The sequence below is a fragment of the Epinephelus lanceolatus genome, chromosome 3 (genome assembly GCF_041903045.1).
Source record: "Epinephelus lanceolatus isolate andai-2023 chromosome 3, ASM4190304v1, whole genome shotgun sequence".
Classification (NCBI taxonomy): Eukaryota; Metazoa; Chordata; class Actinopteri; order Perciformes; family Serranidae; genus Epinephelus; species Epinephelus lanceolatus.
In genome coordinates, this window is record NC_135736.1 from 18,869,000 (window position 1) to 18,884,429 (window position 15,430).

Consider the following 15,430-nt stretch of genomic DNA (forward strand, 5'->3'; position numbering starts at 1 on the left):
TTTAATCTAAATCTAAATCTTAAATCTAATTTAAGTTTAAGTTTATTTACTTTATTAATCCCCCTGAGGGGAAATTCAATGTTTTCACTCTTGCTTGTCAATTACACACAGGTCCGAAAGACACGCACATACACAAACAGGACCTATACATGCACAAAGTGGAGAGATGTCAGAGTGAGGGGGCTGCCCTTGGTGAGGCGCCCCGAGCGGTTGGGGGGTTCGGTGCCTTGCTCAAGGGCACCTCGGTGAACTGTGAAATCTACATGTTAAATCTAAATCTAAATGTCAAATGTTAAATCTAAATGTTAAATCTAAATCTAAATGTTAACTCTAAATGTTAAATGTTAAATCTACATGTGCTTGGTGAAACTTAATATTTAGCAAATGCACACTGCCTCTCAGCAGAAGTACCAAAATAAAAGCCCAGATGGTCAGACTGTTTTTCTAGCATCAATTAACAAATTAAAACCAAACTAATTGGAGAAAATGAACACTTGAGCATACATCAGTGTGATAAGAACTACCTAAAATGACAGAAACCATGTTTGGGGAAATTTTATTTGACATATACTTTGAGTCTTTAGTGTCCCATCTGCTAACACTGAAGTTGCGGAATTTATGGGTACACTCCACTGTCGGTCACTTTCTCCATGCTCTCCTTGCTTGCCAACATGCCAACATGTCTGGCGATTTAGCTGAAAACATTGGAAGGGCCACTTTGGTCACAATTCAGAATTTCAGCATTGCATCGTTGGCGACAGTGACAGTGTCCACCAAAGAGCCACCACAGCACTCGGAAAGTTTGTTTTCTAACTCTCGCTGCATATGTTCCTCATGTTAGCATGTAATGTTATGATGTTCAGTGGTCAAAAATGAAACAAATGTGCTAGTGAGCTAGTTTCATATAGCTTTCAATCTGCTACAATATTTGAAAGCAGAGATGTAGACTGTGGAAGATTGGTCTGTTTCTATAATATAACCTTTATTTAGCATAATTTTAAAAAACAAAAAAGGCAGCAGTGAGACCACTTATATTTTGACTGACTGTGTCATCACTGGATTTAATGCTTCGGTACAAATCTAACACCACAGGCTGCCCAGCAGATAACCTGGCTTTTGTCTACCTCTCTCTGAATAAAGGACCCATTTTAAAGAATTATCAAGAATTTCAAAAAGTAATCCTGCCTCTCTTTTAGTGTAAACTGCATTATGTGATATACCAGTATGAAAAGAAAACACAGAGAAAACAACAACGGTAAGGTACTCACACTGACAGTGGCTGCACATTGTGCACGTGACTCTTGCATGGCAATGAGGCAGAAGGCCGTCATGGAGACATCTGAATCTCTGCCTCCCACATCACCCTACACACACACACACACACACACACGTTTTTATTCATATAAAATAATAGTTAATGACATGTTATTGTTTTTATCTTGATTAACTATTTTTCTGACACCAAATGAAGAATTGAGATAAATTGAATAGTTGCACGCACACGCATAGCGTGACTGTACACATCTCCAATCTCTCTAAATGAGCCGTCAGGTTGCTGGGCATTGAGAATCAGAAACTTGATGGCTTCACAGATGTGTTCCCTTTGCACCGCCACCAGATTGTTGGCCATGGCAAACACCTTGGCAACATATGCTGTCAGCCTTGGAGAGGAGAGGAGAGGAGAGGAGAGGAAAAGGTGTTAGTTTAGTTTTATGTATGTGCGAGTCAGAATCTAAGTTAAAGGAGGATCTGCAAACATTTTGAGGTCAAGGATGTTCAAATGCCTCACCAGGTGCTACCTTTGGAATGAGTAAACACACCAAAAGACCCATCAGTTTTACGGTAGGCCAGCTCATTCAGGTAGCCTGTACACAAACAAAAATACACAACCTTTTTAGTGATTGCATTCAACTCCCTACTGATTCTTATTGACTAGACATCAGTTGGAGGAGTCCTGTTACATTTTTTTCTGTGATTATAGCATCTTTCAAATTAATCTGCTGGCAGGTTTTTGTCTGTAACAATTCTGGTGAAAACATCTGTGGTTTATGAGTCTATGTGTTTGCCCAGACCAGTAATTCTCTGTGGCCCAAGCTTGTTTCTGTGGGCAGGGGTAGTGCGCATTACTGTCTACCACACCGTCTTTTTTGATACCACTTTGATCAAGTCAGACAATTCAAAACCCCACACAGAGGGGCCTGAAGATTTTTGGTATCTGTGCTAACAAATATGTCTGTGTGTGAGCTTACCGGTCTTTATGTGTTGTAGGGCTTCAGCACGTTTCTGAAAGCCCACAGCTTCCCACTGGTTGGTTTTGTCCAAATATGTGGCTGCAATGACCGGAAGGGTCATGCTGGCAATGTTCTGCTCTCCACAGCCTGAAGGCAAGATGATCAGACTACCCATAGAGTTTCCATTAATGGCGTGCTCCACCAGTGCAGAAACTTGTTCTCTCCCTGCCGAACACACACAAACAGAGAAAAAAACATGTCATAAAGCATCAGGAGGAAACAACTAAAAACTAGAATTACCAACTCATTGTTATAGACCCCTTGAGTGTTGGTAAATAGTGATCAGGTGACTCGATAAGCGCGCGCAACAGGGTAGCAGTAAACATGGCAGAGCTGGGGAGATATGTGAAGTTGCTCAATCCCAAGGATCGGGAATGCTATTTAAACAAATTAATGTTGGCCAACGGCGAAAGACTTCCAGATCCATATTTGAGGGATCCAAAGGAATGGATGGACGATCCAACTAAATGGCCCACGATCCAGTGGCCAGATATTTATGCATATCTGACTGAAAAACCTAGTGTTTACACCAAAGAAAAGCTGCGTGCGTACAAGTCACTGGACGCATATAACTATGTTGTCTGTGTGTATCATGTACAGTGATCTGAATGAAGGATTTTGCGTCCTGAAAGCAGAAGTACTTCCTAGCCAACGACAGGGACACAAAACCATGTGTGTGTACCGGGCATGGGTTGTTATAAACAAACCCAGGAACTTAGTCTTGACCGCGAATTGTTCATGCATGGCAGGGTAAGTAACGTTAGCTAGCTAGCTAACAATATCCAACTCTGAGCTTACTTGACTATGGCTATTAGGTAGCTAACAATATCTAACTCGCATTTGTCATAAGTTACACAGTACCACCTATTATTTGAATAGCGTTAATTCTGAGAGCACAACATAAGCTACAACTTCAGTGTGTTAATAGCCAGTAAGTTACCTCTTATGCATTTGTTGGCAAGACTCGTTTTTGTTGTTATGTCATTTTGTTATCTGACATTGCAGGCTAGGGTCATGCAACAGCAGTGCTCTTTAAGATTGAGCTCTATGTTAGGATGGGGAGGACAGAGAAGGCGTCCTGTACATCAGGACTGTGCATGTGGAAGATGTCCAGGAGAGAGGTCGAGCCAGCTCCACTGAAACAAATCAGCTTCCACAAACCAAAAAGGCTAGATGGTCTTCTCCGGTTAGTACTGAAGAGTCCTTTGCCCTTTGGAATCCGGTGAAATTTAAGTTCTTTCTTTTTACTAGATCTGGTCTGGCATCCCACGACACAACAGGAAGACATGACAAAAAGTTAATGTTAATAAATTATATATAAAGTATATATATAAAGAAAAGATAATAAATCCGCTGCTCTCATACATGGGACTCGAGACTGGGGGCGCATCCTGTTTGTGAGAGGCGATGACGTAGGTCTCGAAAGCGTCTATATGTCTCCACAAACCAGTCAAGTAGCAGTTGCTGTTAAAATCAATGTCTGTCCAGACTCATATGTTGCCATGACAGTAGACAATGCTTCAAATATGGATGTTACTGCATAGACGCTACGTTGTCTAAAACATGGATGCTTCACACACATTTTCAACCCAATAGTAGAAAAGATCTGTACTATCATCACAGTTTCAAGATGGACAACCAAGTTTAGTATTCAGTATTTGACCAAATGTCTCCCCTTCTATGCCTGAGTTATGGTTTTGAATAATGACCAGAAGAGTGTTTTTGCAAAACATTATGATGTAACAGTGAAGTTGACCTAACTTTTGGATATAAAATATCATCACTTTTTTTTTTATCCTATTTGACATTTGTGTCTATGAATCCTTGAGTTATGGCCAAAAACATGTTTTGTGAGGTCATTTACCTTTGACCACCAAAATCTAATCAGTTCATCATTGAGTCCAAGTGGAAGTTTGCGCCAAATTCCAAGGAATTCCCTTAAGGCCTTCTTGAGATATCACACTGACGAAAATGGGATGCACAGACAGACGAACAGACAGACCGATGAATGAACGGATAACCCAAAAACATAACTGTTGCTGGCGCGGAGGCATAAGGTCCCCAACATTTCCCATTATCATTTCCCACTTGGGTCAATACCAGTTTCCACCAGTGCAGAGTTCAGTGTACAAACACAGTATCACGTAACATGACCAAATGTATCTCACCTGTCACAGAGATCTGTGTGCTGGTAGGTGTGTTTGGAGCCAAATCTTTCTTAGGAATTCCACTGTTGAGAGTTTCTTCTTGTTTACCACCTAAAAAGAGAAACAGTGGCCAAGTTTGGCGCTCAGTTAGCAGGTGATAAAAATACAATGTTACTTAATTACTATATTATGATGTTATTTTATGGGTAAACTCACCTACACCTTTATTAGTGGGGTCTAGAGTTATAATCTGAGGATGTTTAACCAGTACGCCTTCAGGCTGGAAAAACAACAGTTAGAATAAACATTAGAAATCACAGAGTTATCTTTTTCTGCTAGTGTGTAACAAAATGCAGTTTATTTTGAAAAGGCTGATATGGTTAACATTAACAAGCTTAGTCCCAAAAGATGTCTGTTTGTAACACAGGGGATTGCTGTTCGTTTCCTGTCTCCAGTCAACAGTCAATGTTCTTTTCAACACACGCCAACAATAACCTAACAGCCTTAAAACACATGGTTATTACTGTAACCATGACAACAAAGCTACTTTAACCATAAGTACCTCTTTTAACCCAAACCACATTTCCCTAAACTTTCACTAAGTATTTACTTCTACCTAAATTTACAACTTAAATTTATAACCTAAAAGTGTTGTCTTTCTGCCTAAAGCTAACCAAAGCATACTGTTGTGACTTGTAATGATTCTGGATAGCTTACACAAATGATGTTGTCCGTGGCTTAATGGACAGTCATGCATTTTTTCATTGAATAGGACTTGATTCCACACTCTAGCAAGTGGCTGCTTATTAGGGCTCCACAATAAATGGAAAATTTACCTTCATCGTAATATCAGCATGCTTGATTACATTATTGCAAAAAATGTTTTGAACTGCGATAAATAGTATATTTAGCCTACATGTGCCATGCATTCATACACTGCAAATGGTGTTGAATTGGTGGTGTTGGGTGACTTTAGGCCTTCTAATTCTGAAAGTATATCTCTTGTCACAGAAACCACTGAGAGTGAAACTTGTGTTTTGGTGAGGTGTCACTGTTTTTCTTCTGGTGCTCTGCACAGATCTGACACCTGTCCGCCCAGCCACCTGCCCTCATCCCCAGCTCTCTAAAGCTCGGTGTGCTGTTGTTTTCTGGTAAAGGTGGTTGGATGGCACGGAGGTCCCAGTGGACCATCTGTATACAATAACATTGTATTTAAATCTTACATCACAATGTCTGCTGTGACAACAGATTCTGTATTCACTCATGTCAGTGATGATGGTGCCTTACCCTTCAGAGGACGTGCCATGTTTTTTTCCCCCTGATAATGCTACATTGTAATAATGTGATTGTGCTACTGGTCGATATTGTATTGATTCATGTCGATGATGACCCAGTGATGTTTTACTGTCCAAGGGATGCACTGTGCTGAAAAAATATTTTCACCGTCCATCATTTTCTTGCAGTACATATTTTGCAAATTTATTTCTTTTTTTATGTTTTTCCTGTTTTGTTCAGTCTCAATAAGTGAAAAGGAAACTCTTCTCAGAATGAAAGAGAATCAGCAGATTTCTCAAAATGTTGGACAATTGAATTTATACAGTAAATTATTTAATGGATTATCCATATATATTCTTTTTCTATGGGATTATCAAAAATCACAATCATTTATCACACCTGATCTACCTTCTACTGGCTTGAAAGCCGGACTACAAACGTGGATAGACAGGGAGAAACACACGCAAGCCTAAGACGTGGTAAGATACGATATTCCTCACTATATGAAGTGACTGATAACAAGATCTGTATAATGGATTGTAAAGAAATTCGTCAGGTTTTATTTTGTAGACAATCAATCTGTATTTATACCGTGATGGGATGACAGCACCATGATGTGTGTGGTATCACTGGAAAGCTCTGGCCCTGCGCTTTCATGTGGTATGTGTGGCGTTTCTGTGCGACCCTGCATTCGCGAGTAATCCATCTAAGAGTAATGTGTGTGCAAAGCTGTATGAAAGCTCTGTTATACATCATTTTAGTGTAACTTTATCAATTTTTTTTCGCTGTGAAAACATTGGATTACCGACAAGTGCTTGGTCTTGTCGGAAAGCTACAATTCCGTTGTTTCACGTGATATGCGTGGCTTCTCGCTATGATGCACGGTTGCGGAGAAAATCAATAGAGAAGAACAGGTGTTAATTTGGACGCACTATGCGTCGTTCGGGCCCATAGGGTTAAACATTAGAACATTAAAACTGTATACGTCAATATTTGATTATTTATTGTCATATTGTCATTGCAGTATTCAACAACATTGCATATCTCATGTTTTCCTGATATTGTGCAGCCCTACTGCATTTGACATCCCAGCTGAGCATCCATCCAAACTGGTTGCAACTGCCTGAAAGTGGCTTCATATACACTCCAACCACAATGACCAGAGATGAAATGAAAAGTTGAAACTTTCTTTAACTGAAATTTGAACATTTAAGAGAACATTTGTAATATGGAATAAAGAAGCTCTAAACCCTCGGACATGGAGGCTGTTTCTCTTACCACCACCAGCAGCATCTTCATGATTCCATCACTGAGCGACGAATCTTTAACGGCTGCTTTGACCTCAATGGGGTATCGTCCATCTTTCATGGGAATAATGACGTAGGGTACAGATCGTGTAGTGTGGGGCCCAATGTTGACTTCCTGACGATACTTTCCACGTTTAGAAGCTGAACTGCACACGTGCTCCTTCTCAATCAGATCCACACGCACCTTGAAAACGAGACAAAGATGGAGACAAAGACTGAGGTATGTGTTGTTGATTAAAGATGAAGCTCCCTTCCCACACTGAGTGGATAATGAGGATCATAATCATCAGTTTCATTTTAGGTCATCTAACCAACGGTGTAGTTCAGTCAGGACCACCTTAGTCAAAAAACAAAACAAACAAACAAACAAAAAAAACTTTATTTCCATTTGCAGTATTATATTTTACAGTATGTTCTGGGGCCTCTCTGCCTTTCCTTGGGCCCACACAGAAAGCCTGAAGCAGAGAGAGCACACCTCCATGCCCTTCCATGCACCTACATGGAAAAGCTAAGGCAGGGAGAGCAGCAGTAATTAAGTCAGACAAAGCATAAAAAGGAGGAGCTGGGGTGGAGGCAGGTTGCAAAGTGGCTTGCAAAGGAAGCAGCAACAGTAGGCAGGCCAGAGCAGTTTAAATAGGGCGCCCTGAATGAGATTCACCAATTGGTTGCATAGAAAGGAATCATGTGATCTATCGGCTGACTCATCAGTTGAAAGGGCTGCTTGAAATCAGCTAAAGTAGCAGGGATGTGAGCTGAGCCTGACAACGTGTCCTGCCTGAACTAACGCTATGCTCAGTTTTTTGTTTCAACATTTAGAGGGACACATATGAAACTGGGAAGGTTGGGGGTCCTCCCTCTGAAGGTATTGAGCATCAGAAACTTAATTTCCTCCAAAGTGGTGAATTTTCTTTATAAAATTTCTTATTGGTTCTGGCATAAAACATCAGAGTAATACAGACTTACGGTGATAGGATCTGGGCTGTAGTTGTGGAGGATTGCCTTTACTTCTAGCTGCTCTCCACGGACAGCAGAGTACGGCAGCCTGAGATCGATGAAGAATTCCTTGCGGACAATTACCTCTAAGGGCTCAGCGACACAGATTCCTTTAAGATAAAAGAGATAAAAATCAAAACAATTGATGAAACAGAAAGAGATGCAGGGAAAGATGTAAGGGATGGGAGAGTTTTAAGGTTAGAGACACAACTAATGGCCAAAATACATGGGGCACAGACACAAAGCAAAGCATCACATAGGCAGGAGTTGGCAGGGCTCAGACTACCGCAGTTTTAAAATCCTAACAAATTTTGAAATCGGTTCACTTCATACACTTCAAAAACAGATGTCCTTCTCTCTAATCTCAAATAAGCACACACTATAAGATTTGAAAATAATGGTGCATCACACATGGATTCATCACCCTCCTTAAATCGTACCATCTCTATGGGGTCTAATCGCCAAAGACTATTTCCATTTTTCATTCGCATGTGCACATGTTAATGAATATTCATTTTACTATAAAAAAAAACATGTCTCTCCTGATTAAAATATAACAGTCTGCGAGCAGTTAGGGAGGTTTAAGACTGGGTCTGTAAACCTCTCACATTGCCAGATAATCTGGGCTGACATTAGTACTGACCCAAGTTCTAGACCAGATTTTTCCTCTGATTGTCAAAAGGGTGGAATAAGGGATGATCTCACTCAAAACTCTTGTGATCTGAGCCTGGCTAAAAACACATGTTAGTCACTGAATCCTCACCTTGAGTTCTTGACAGACTAATGCCAATGAACTGCCAGGTTGTGATTGAGTCTTGCAAAGGAATATTTTTCGACCATGATGTGGTGTCACTGAAACAATGAAAAGTGTTACTGTTTAAGAGGTACAGGGTAGCTTTGAATCCTTGTAATGTCATTAATTTAGTCAACAGTGTATTTTCTTTGTTCATATTTCAGTTGACTCACCAGTTAGGTTTTTCCCGAGGACAAGCCGGCAGCGTGATATCTGACCACAGCCAACTTTCAGGAAACTTTGTGCGAGACACAATTTCATTGCTGTCCATGTAACTGTCATCTTCCTCACCTAAAGTGTCATTAAAAAATGTTAGTATATATTGGGAGGCAGATGTTGTTTTCTAACTACCAGTATAACCATGATGATAACCACGTAGGGCTTCAACCCATCCCTCGTCCCGTCTCTTACTGCGAGCAAGCAGGAGGGTATCCTCCTTCCTCTCAGCTCGCTGGCTTTCCATCTCCTTGCAGCACTGTATGAAGGCTGCAACACAGGCTGCACCATCACTGATGTACTCTGAGCGTCTCTCACAGGTGTATGAGAGGGGGGTTTCCCTCATGCCATCCACACAACAGTCATGTTCCAGTTGGTCTTCATATTGACTTGCTGGAAAGAAAGGATACAGATAAATAAAGGTAAAAAGAAATGAAGTACAATTTGTAAATATACAAATCTGTATATCATATTTCTTAGTCAAGTCAGTTTTATTTAGATAGCCCAAAATCACAATATGTAAAACATGTAACACACACTATCCTTAGGCCCCCTAGTGGCAAAAATAATTGGAGGCTTGTATTACTATCTTTAAGAGCTTGTGACGTGCTTATTTTTCAAGTCAGTGCAAAAGTAGTGATATCTTGTAAAACTAGACAACATAAGGCATCCATTGGTACCAACCATGTCAGCATAGCTTGTCGGGATAATGCTCCAAACTTAGCCTAGATTTGAGCGCGGGAACAACTGGCATGGCAATTTTTTTAAGGGGTCCCTTAAACTCTCACCTCAAAATATCTAAATGAAAATGGTTTCCATGGGTACACCCAGGTCTTTCCTAAACTTGAGAATTCTTGTTCCCAGTAAATGTTTTGTTCCTTGCAGTCAATGTACTCCTTTAAATTAGCTTTATATTTGTCTTTTTAATTGTTTTGGAACTTAAAATGTTAACAGTGAGAGTATTAGTCATCAGAGGATTAGTATTATTAAATGTAAAATAAGAAACCAGAGTGTATCAGTATGCGATTCCTTAACTCTCTTTACTGACATTGTAAACACCTAATTCGGAATGAAAATGGCCAATGCAATTGAAAATTCAATACGATGTAAGGGGCTGGATTATTTCCATTTCTAATTCCGAATGAAAGAATTTCTCGCACTTGTATACACTCATTCCTCTTTAAGTTCATTCCGGTCTTTCTGCGCATGCTCGTTTCCATGGCCACGGGCTGAGATAGAGCAGTCGGACTCGTTGCAATAACCGGTTTCCTGCCACAAACCTTGCGCGGACCAGAATAAAGGCTATTAAAACTGATTAAACTGATTTTTTATTTCATTCCGAATGAGAAGCCATCATGTAACCGCATAGTTTTCTAGCCTATATACTTAAATAAGCAACTTCCTGAAATTCAGTCATGGCTTTTGGTTTTTGTGGGCCACCCCAGGATTTTCAGTGGACCCATCCGGCCACCACTATGAATTTTTTGTGGGGGTGCCACTGAAAAGGAGGGATTTCTCTCTTCACTGTAGTAAAGTAGCAGTATGAAGGAATAGATTAACGCATTAAGTATGAGTAAAAAGTATAAATAGAGTTACAACAATCATAGCGGAGAGCCTGATTTGTGGGAAGGAAGATGACTGAACATGAGGATACTAAGCCACACAGAGTTGTGATCCTTACCTAAGGTGGTCCTGACCTCCATTATAGTAGTGCTCCGTTTCTTTCTGCTCGTGGATGGACACTTCAATTCTGGCAATGCAACACAGATAAGATCATTTACAGAACCCAACAAGGTTGGACCTAGACTTGAATTTTCAAGAAAAAAACCTATAGTGAGAGCAATTGGATTAGTATCTTTAGCAACTAGTGCCCAGCAGTAGAGTCATCCGCTACCAGATAAAATAGAACATTAGCTTTGACACAGATGAGAGTATGACATTGTGATGCTGCGTCAGTCATAGATAAAGGTGCAAAGCACTGACATCCATGTCATGACTGATAGCCACTGAGGGGGCATATCCCACAGTGAGACATCAAAACGAATGCTATGAAAGAGAACCCCAAACTTTTACACCCACCTCTCCTGGTTAGTGATGTTTCATTGATATAATATCAGAGCTGCCAAGCGTCATGCTTTGAGTGTGACAGTCACGCAATTTGACCCATTCTCACACCACACTTGACATTTCTCACGCTTACATTTCCCCATTCAATACTCTGTATTTCTTTTTTTGAATGATAATAAACTTTGGTCCGCGCGGCTTGCCGTAGTTCGAGTAACTCTGATTGACTGACCGAGATAACCAATCCCAGACCAATCCATCAGTCCTTTGTGCCTAAATCTAACCAACCACGGAAGGCACCACGCAATATAAACCAATCAGAAGCAACGCAAGGCGGGTCTTGGCGTCTCTAACTATCTTTCACACACAACAGCGCCAACATTTAAAACCCACTCGACGTTCTCCTGTTTGCTAGAAGACGGACGGTAGGTAACTACCCAGTTTTGTTCACTGTTGATTTGCTGTTTCTCCTTGAGTTTCCTAGTTAATATGTACTGTTTTAAGGCTGCTATAATTCTACTCTAGTCTATCATTGTCCTGTATTTGTTGCAGAGCTGTGTAACATTTATTTGCCTCTTCTCTTGGCCAGTTCACACTTGAAAAAGAGACTCTAATGTTAGTCTCAATGTGTGTGTGTGTGTGTGTGTGTGTGTCAGAGTTACAGACTTGTAAATATCAATTTAGACCCCCCTAAAGCAGTGTTTCACAAAATTCTAAATTGAACCCCAATGGGTCCATTTGGTTCCATTTGTACACTGTCAGAGTTACAGACCTTGTAAGGGTCAATTTAGACCCCCCTAAAGGAACCCACAGAGTCCCTGGAATCCACTTTGAGAACCACTGTAAAACTAGCATTAGGAGGCCACAGTGCAGGGAGAGCTGCTGGCATGGAGGTGAGGACATCAGTCTTAAGGTATAAATCGACATTAAAACGGGCCAAATCGATGTTAAAAAAGGCCAATTTTTTTCCGAATGCATCATGACACTAAAGTCTCACTCTTGTCATTTTCTGAAACTTGGCAGCCCTGTAATATGAAAGCCTAAAGAGGGTATGTTCAGGTTAGGTAAGTAGTAGGAAGTAGTGTCACCTTGTCTGTAGGGAGTCCCAGAAGCCGTGCTGGACTCAAACAACAGCCCAGCATCGTAAAACACACCCATACCGTCCTTCCCTCCACCTGGTGTGCAGCCTGTGTCATACTTCTCTACAATATCCCACACCTGAGCAAGATTCACACACATAAATACAACAAACAATACATATTATTACACTATGTAAGTTAAACAGTCATATTTAAAGACTCACATGACAGTTCTAGCATGAGACATATTTATTTATAGAATGTATTTGCTGCAGGACAAATGTATTCGATCTTGAAGCCAAAGTCCATCAAACTTCAAAGTTAACGTGTGCCATCCATTATACATAACTTCTAAAATCAAACCCCTTTTAAATATTTTCAATGAAATATGAAATAAAAAAATGACCTTTTTCTGGGTGAGACGATGCTTTTTGTTTAGGACGAAGACTCCTTTGTCGACTGCCACCAGTCCAACTGTGGACTCTGGGTCTCCAGTGACCTTCAGGCCAAACATCCTGCGAGGCTCATAGGACGGAGCAGCTCTCAATGATTCCAGTGTCAGCTACATGTGAAGGTGAGATCAGTGGATGAGACATGCTGTTTTGAATTTGTTCAAGCAGTTACATACATAGAGGGGCAATTGGAGAGTGGAGAATTCTGTCAACGCACGTTCTATGATACGTAAATCTGCAAGAACAACCACTAGCCTGTATATGTCTGGATATATTCCCGAAGTAATAGATTTATGTCAAATGCGTGCTAATAACAACTTATTTCAATATTAGGTTTAGGAACAGGCTACCACAGAGGATTACTGATAAATGTGCATGTGCATCGTGATATGGAGTCATCATATGTCTATGTTGTTTAGTAAGTACTGGAGCACACCTATAATGCGCACACATACGCCTCTCACCTCTGGATCATTATCCCCTGTCACTATAAAGATACTCCTTGCTAGATTGTTCTTTGCCTCCCTGCAAGATTTTCCATTGTTTGTTTCTAGACTGCTTCCTTGTAATCGACCCTGCCTGTCCCTGACTCTCCTGCTTCGTCTGCTCCCCAGTAAATCACTTTTCTGTTCTTGACTAGGAGCTCTGCCTCTGCCATCCTGGTTCCTGTTCGCCTGTTTCCTGCGGCTGTCTGGAAAGAACGTCACCCAGCTTTCCAAAGTGAGTTTACCGGTTCAGTCACCAGTGATCTTCTGTGCTGTGGAAAGTTTTGCTGTGTGGCTGCACACTCCGCCTTTCCACACTTCATCACTGCTGACAAGCTCTCTTTTGTCCATGGCCAGCTTTACATCATAAAGACTTTCCTCAGTGAGTACTCTTGGTTTCCCAGCTCTTCTGACAACGCTCTGCGTGCCCCCTCTCGTTACTATTGCATATAACTGAACTGTCTGCTGTGTGTGTGCATCCAGCGGACGCCGGCTGCCTACCTGTGTGCTGCTTCAATGTTCCATGCGGAGAGCTGCAGACTGATTCTGTTCCCCTAGGAGCTCTAAACCTGAACAGTAACTCTCTGTTGCTTTACCAGTCTCCATTACCTGTATTCACTGACGTGGTGCATTAAAGCTCAGCATAAACTGCTCCACCTGTCCATGGTATTGCTCTTTGGTCCAAAATCCACCTGTTACAATGTAGCTGTAATTCTTTTGGGGACAAGAGTTTGACTCATGACGCAGCCTGTTGTAAAGGATCAACACGCTGTATTTTTACAGCTGTGCTCCAGCATAATCTCTTAATCAGGGACCAGTAACACACTGCACTGTATCTACTGGTGCACTCTCACTAATTTCACTTTGTTTTGCAACCAGGCTGCCTCTTCATCTCTACCAGTTAACATACATCTATCAGTTTGTCTGGCCATGTAATTTGTTAGACTTCGCTACATCAGTGTTTATGTCTCACCGAGCCCATGCAGGAGTCTGTCACATCCACCCAAACTGAGTCTGACACCACTTCATTGCTATTTGTATGATAGTAGGCAATGATGCGAAACGATGGCAGCATTTCTCTGGTAACAGTGACTGTCAGGGAAATCAGTACTTGGCCGCTTGACTTGAAACGGCCATTTTTCACCAGCTGACCTCGGCTCAGGATCTGGGGACACAGATTTGAACATCAGTTCTTATCTGACATGAGTGTATACTACACAAGTCGTGGAATGCTACAAAAATAGTTGTTTTTTTTTATCTGCACACATGGTGTTGAACATCTCTCACCAGGTATGTGATGTCACTGTTGAGATTTTCCTGTCTGTTGAGGATGAGGTTGACTTTCAGGTTTTCTCCTAATTTCAGCTCTGCGGTATCCACACCTGTAAATGTGACGTGTTGCAATGAGTGATACAAACTGAAATTCTAGTGTATGGTACATACTTGCCTCTGCCACCACCATCACAAGCCATTTTAATATTTAAAGGAGCTATATGTAAGAAATCTAATGCAAATAGTTGTAAAATCATCCTAATATGTCACAGAGACTAAGGAATAATGTCCATATAACATACTGATCTCACCTACAACAATAGTACAGCCAGAATATTCACATTTAAAAAAAATTTGACCGTCCACAAATCATGTTTATGTTTTGAATTTGTGTTTAGGCCTGTTGCGCCACCCACTGCCGTCTACCAGTCACACAGTCAGTAGAGTCTCAGCATCAGTTACAGTTACGACTGAGCTACAATGGCTGACGGTGCGACTAAACCCAAACGACCCCGTTATGATTCCCAAAAACGCCAAGACAAAACTTGAGGCAAAGCGAGGGTCTATATAGGAGGTGCTTTTGAACGGTGGAGATGGTTGAAAGTGGAGAAGATTTTGAAATCGGATGTCAATGTGGCTACTCTTCTCCTCGACAGGTAAGCTTTAGCCAAAGTTGGCTAACTAGCATCATAGCTAGACGGGGATGGACATTTCGAATACTTTCACGGCAAGCAGCATTAGCAGTGTCCCAGTACATAGCATTAGCAGCCGGCTCCTCCTCAGCTGTATCCCGGCAGCAGCGTTAGCAGCAGAGAAGCCGGACTTGCTTGAATGGTCCGCTGGAAAACCGAAGATCACGGACGCGGCAACGTGGCCCTGCCACAGCAGCCGCCCGTGGGCAGACAAATCAGTCTACAGCGTGCCGCTGTCCAGCAACCTCGAATCTGTAGGGGAGGGGGGGCGGACACGACACGCGGCAGTATTTTGAATTTGAGTGCAGCAACCGTTTTGGCCACATTCTTACATATGGCGCCTTTAATCAATAGCAGTAATTAT

General features: G+C 41.4%; 1 protein-coding gene across 1 annotated transcript in view; it reads right to left on the reverse strand.

Moving 5' to 3' along the window:
• The window catches only part of LOC117254690 (uncharacterized), a 75,078-nt gene that overhangs the window by 45,499 nt on the left and 14,149 nt on the right, over positions 1-15,430 (reverse strand). The window contains exons 13-28 of the mRNA XM_078166593.1: positions 14,390-14,484; positions 14,076-14,267; positions 12,572-12,727; positions 12,175-12,304; positions 10,704-10,772; positions 9,218-9,415; positions 8,980-9,097; positions 8,777-8,865; positions 7,984-8,123; positions 6,992-7,204; positions 4,655-4,718; positions 4,460-4,549; positions 2,250-2,456; positions 1,790-1,865; positions 1,502-1,661; positions 1,269-1,364 (exon numbers count right to left, since the gene is read on the reverse strand). Of these exons, the coding sequence (XP_078022719.1) occupies positions 1,269-1,364; positions 1,502-1,661; positions 1,790-1,865; positions 2,250-2,456; positions 4,460-4,549; positions 4,655-4,718; positions 6,992-7,204; positions 7,984-8,123; positions 8,777-8,865; positions 8,980-9,097; positions 9,218-9,415; positions 10,704-10,772; positions 12,175-12,304; positions 12,572-12,727; positions 14,076-14,267; positions 14,390-14,484 (2,093 nt within the window). The remainder of the gene's footprint in view (positions 1-1,268; positions 1,365-1,501; positions 1,662-1,789; positions 1,866-2,249; positions 2,457-4,459; positions 4,550-4,654; positions 4,719-6,991; positions 7,205-7,983; positions 8,124-8,776; positions 8,866-8,979; positions 9,098-9,217; positions 9,416-10,703; positions 10,773-12,174; positions 12,305-12,571; positions 12,728-14,075; positions 14,268-14,389; positions 14,485-15,430) is intronic.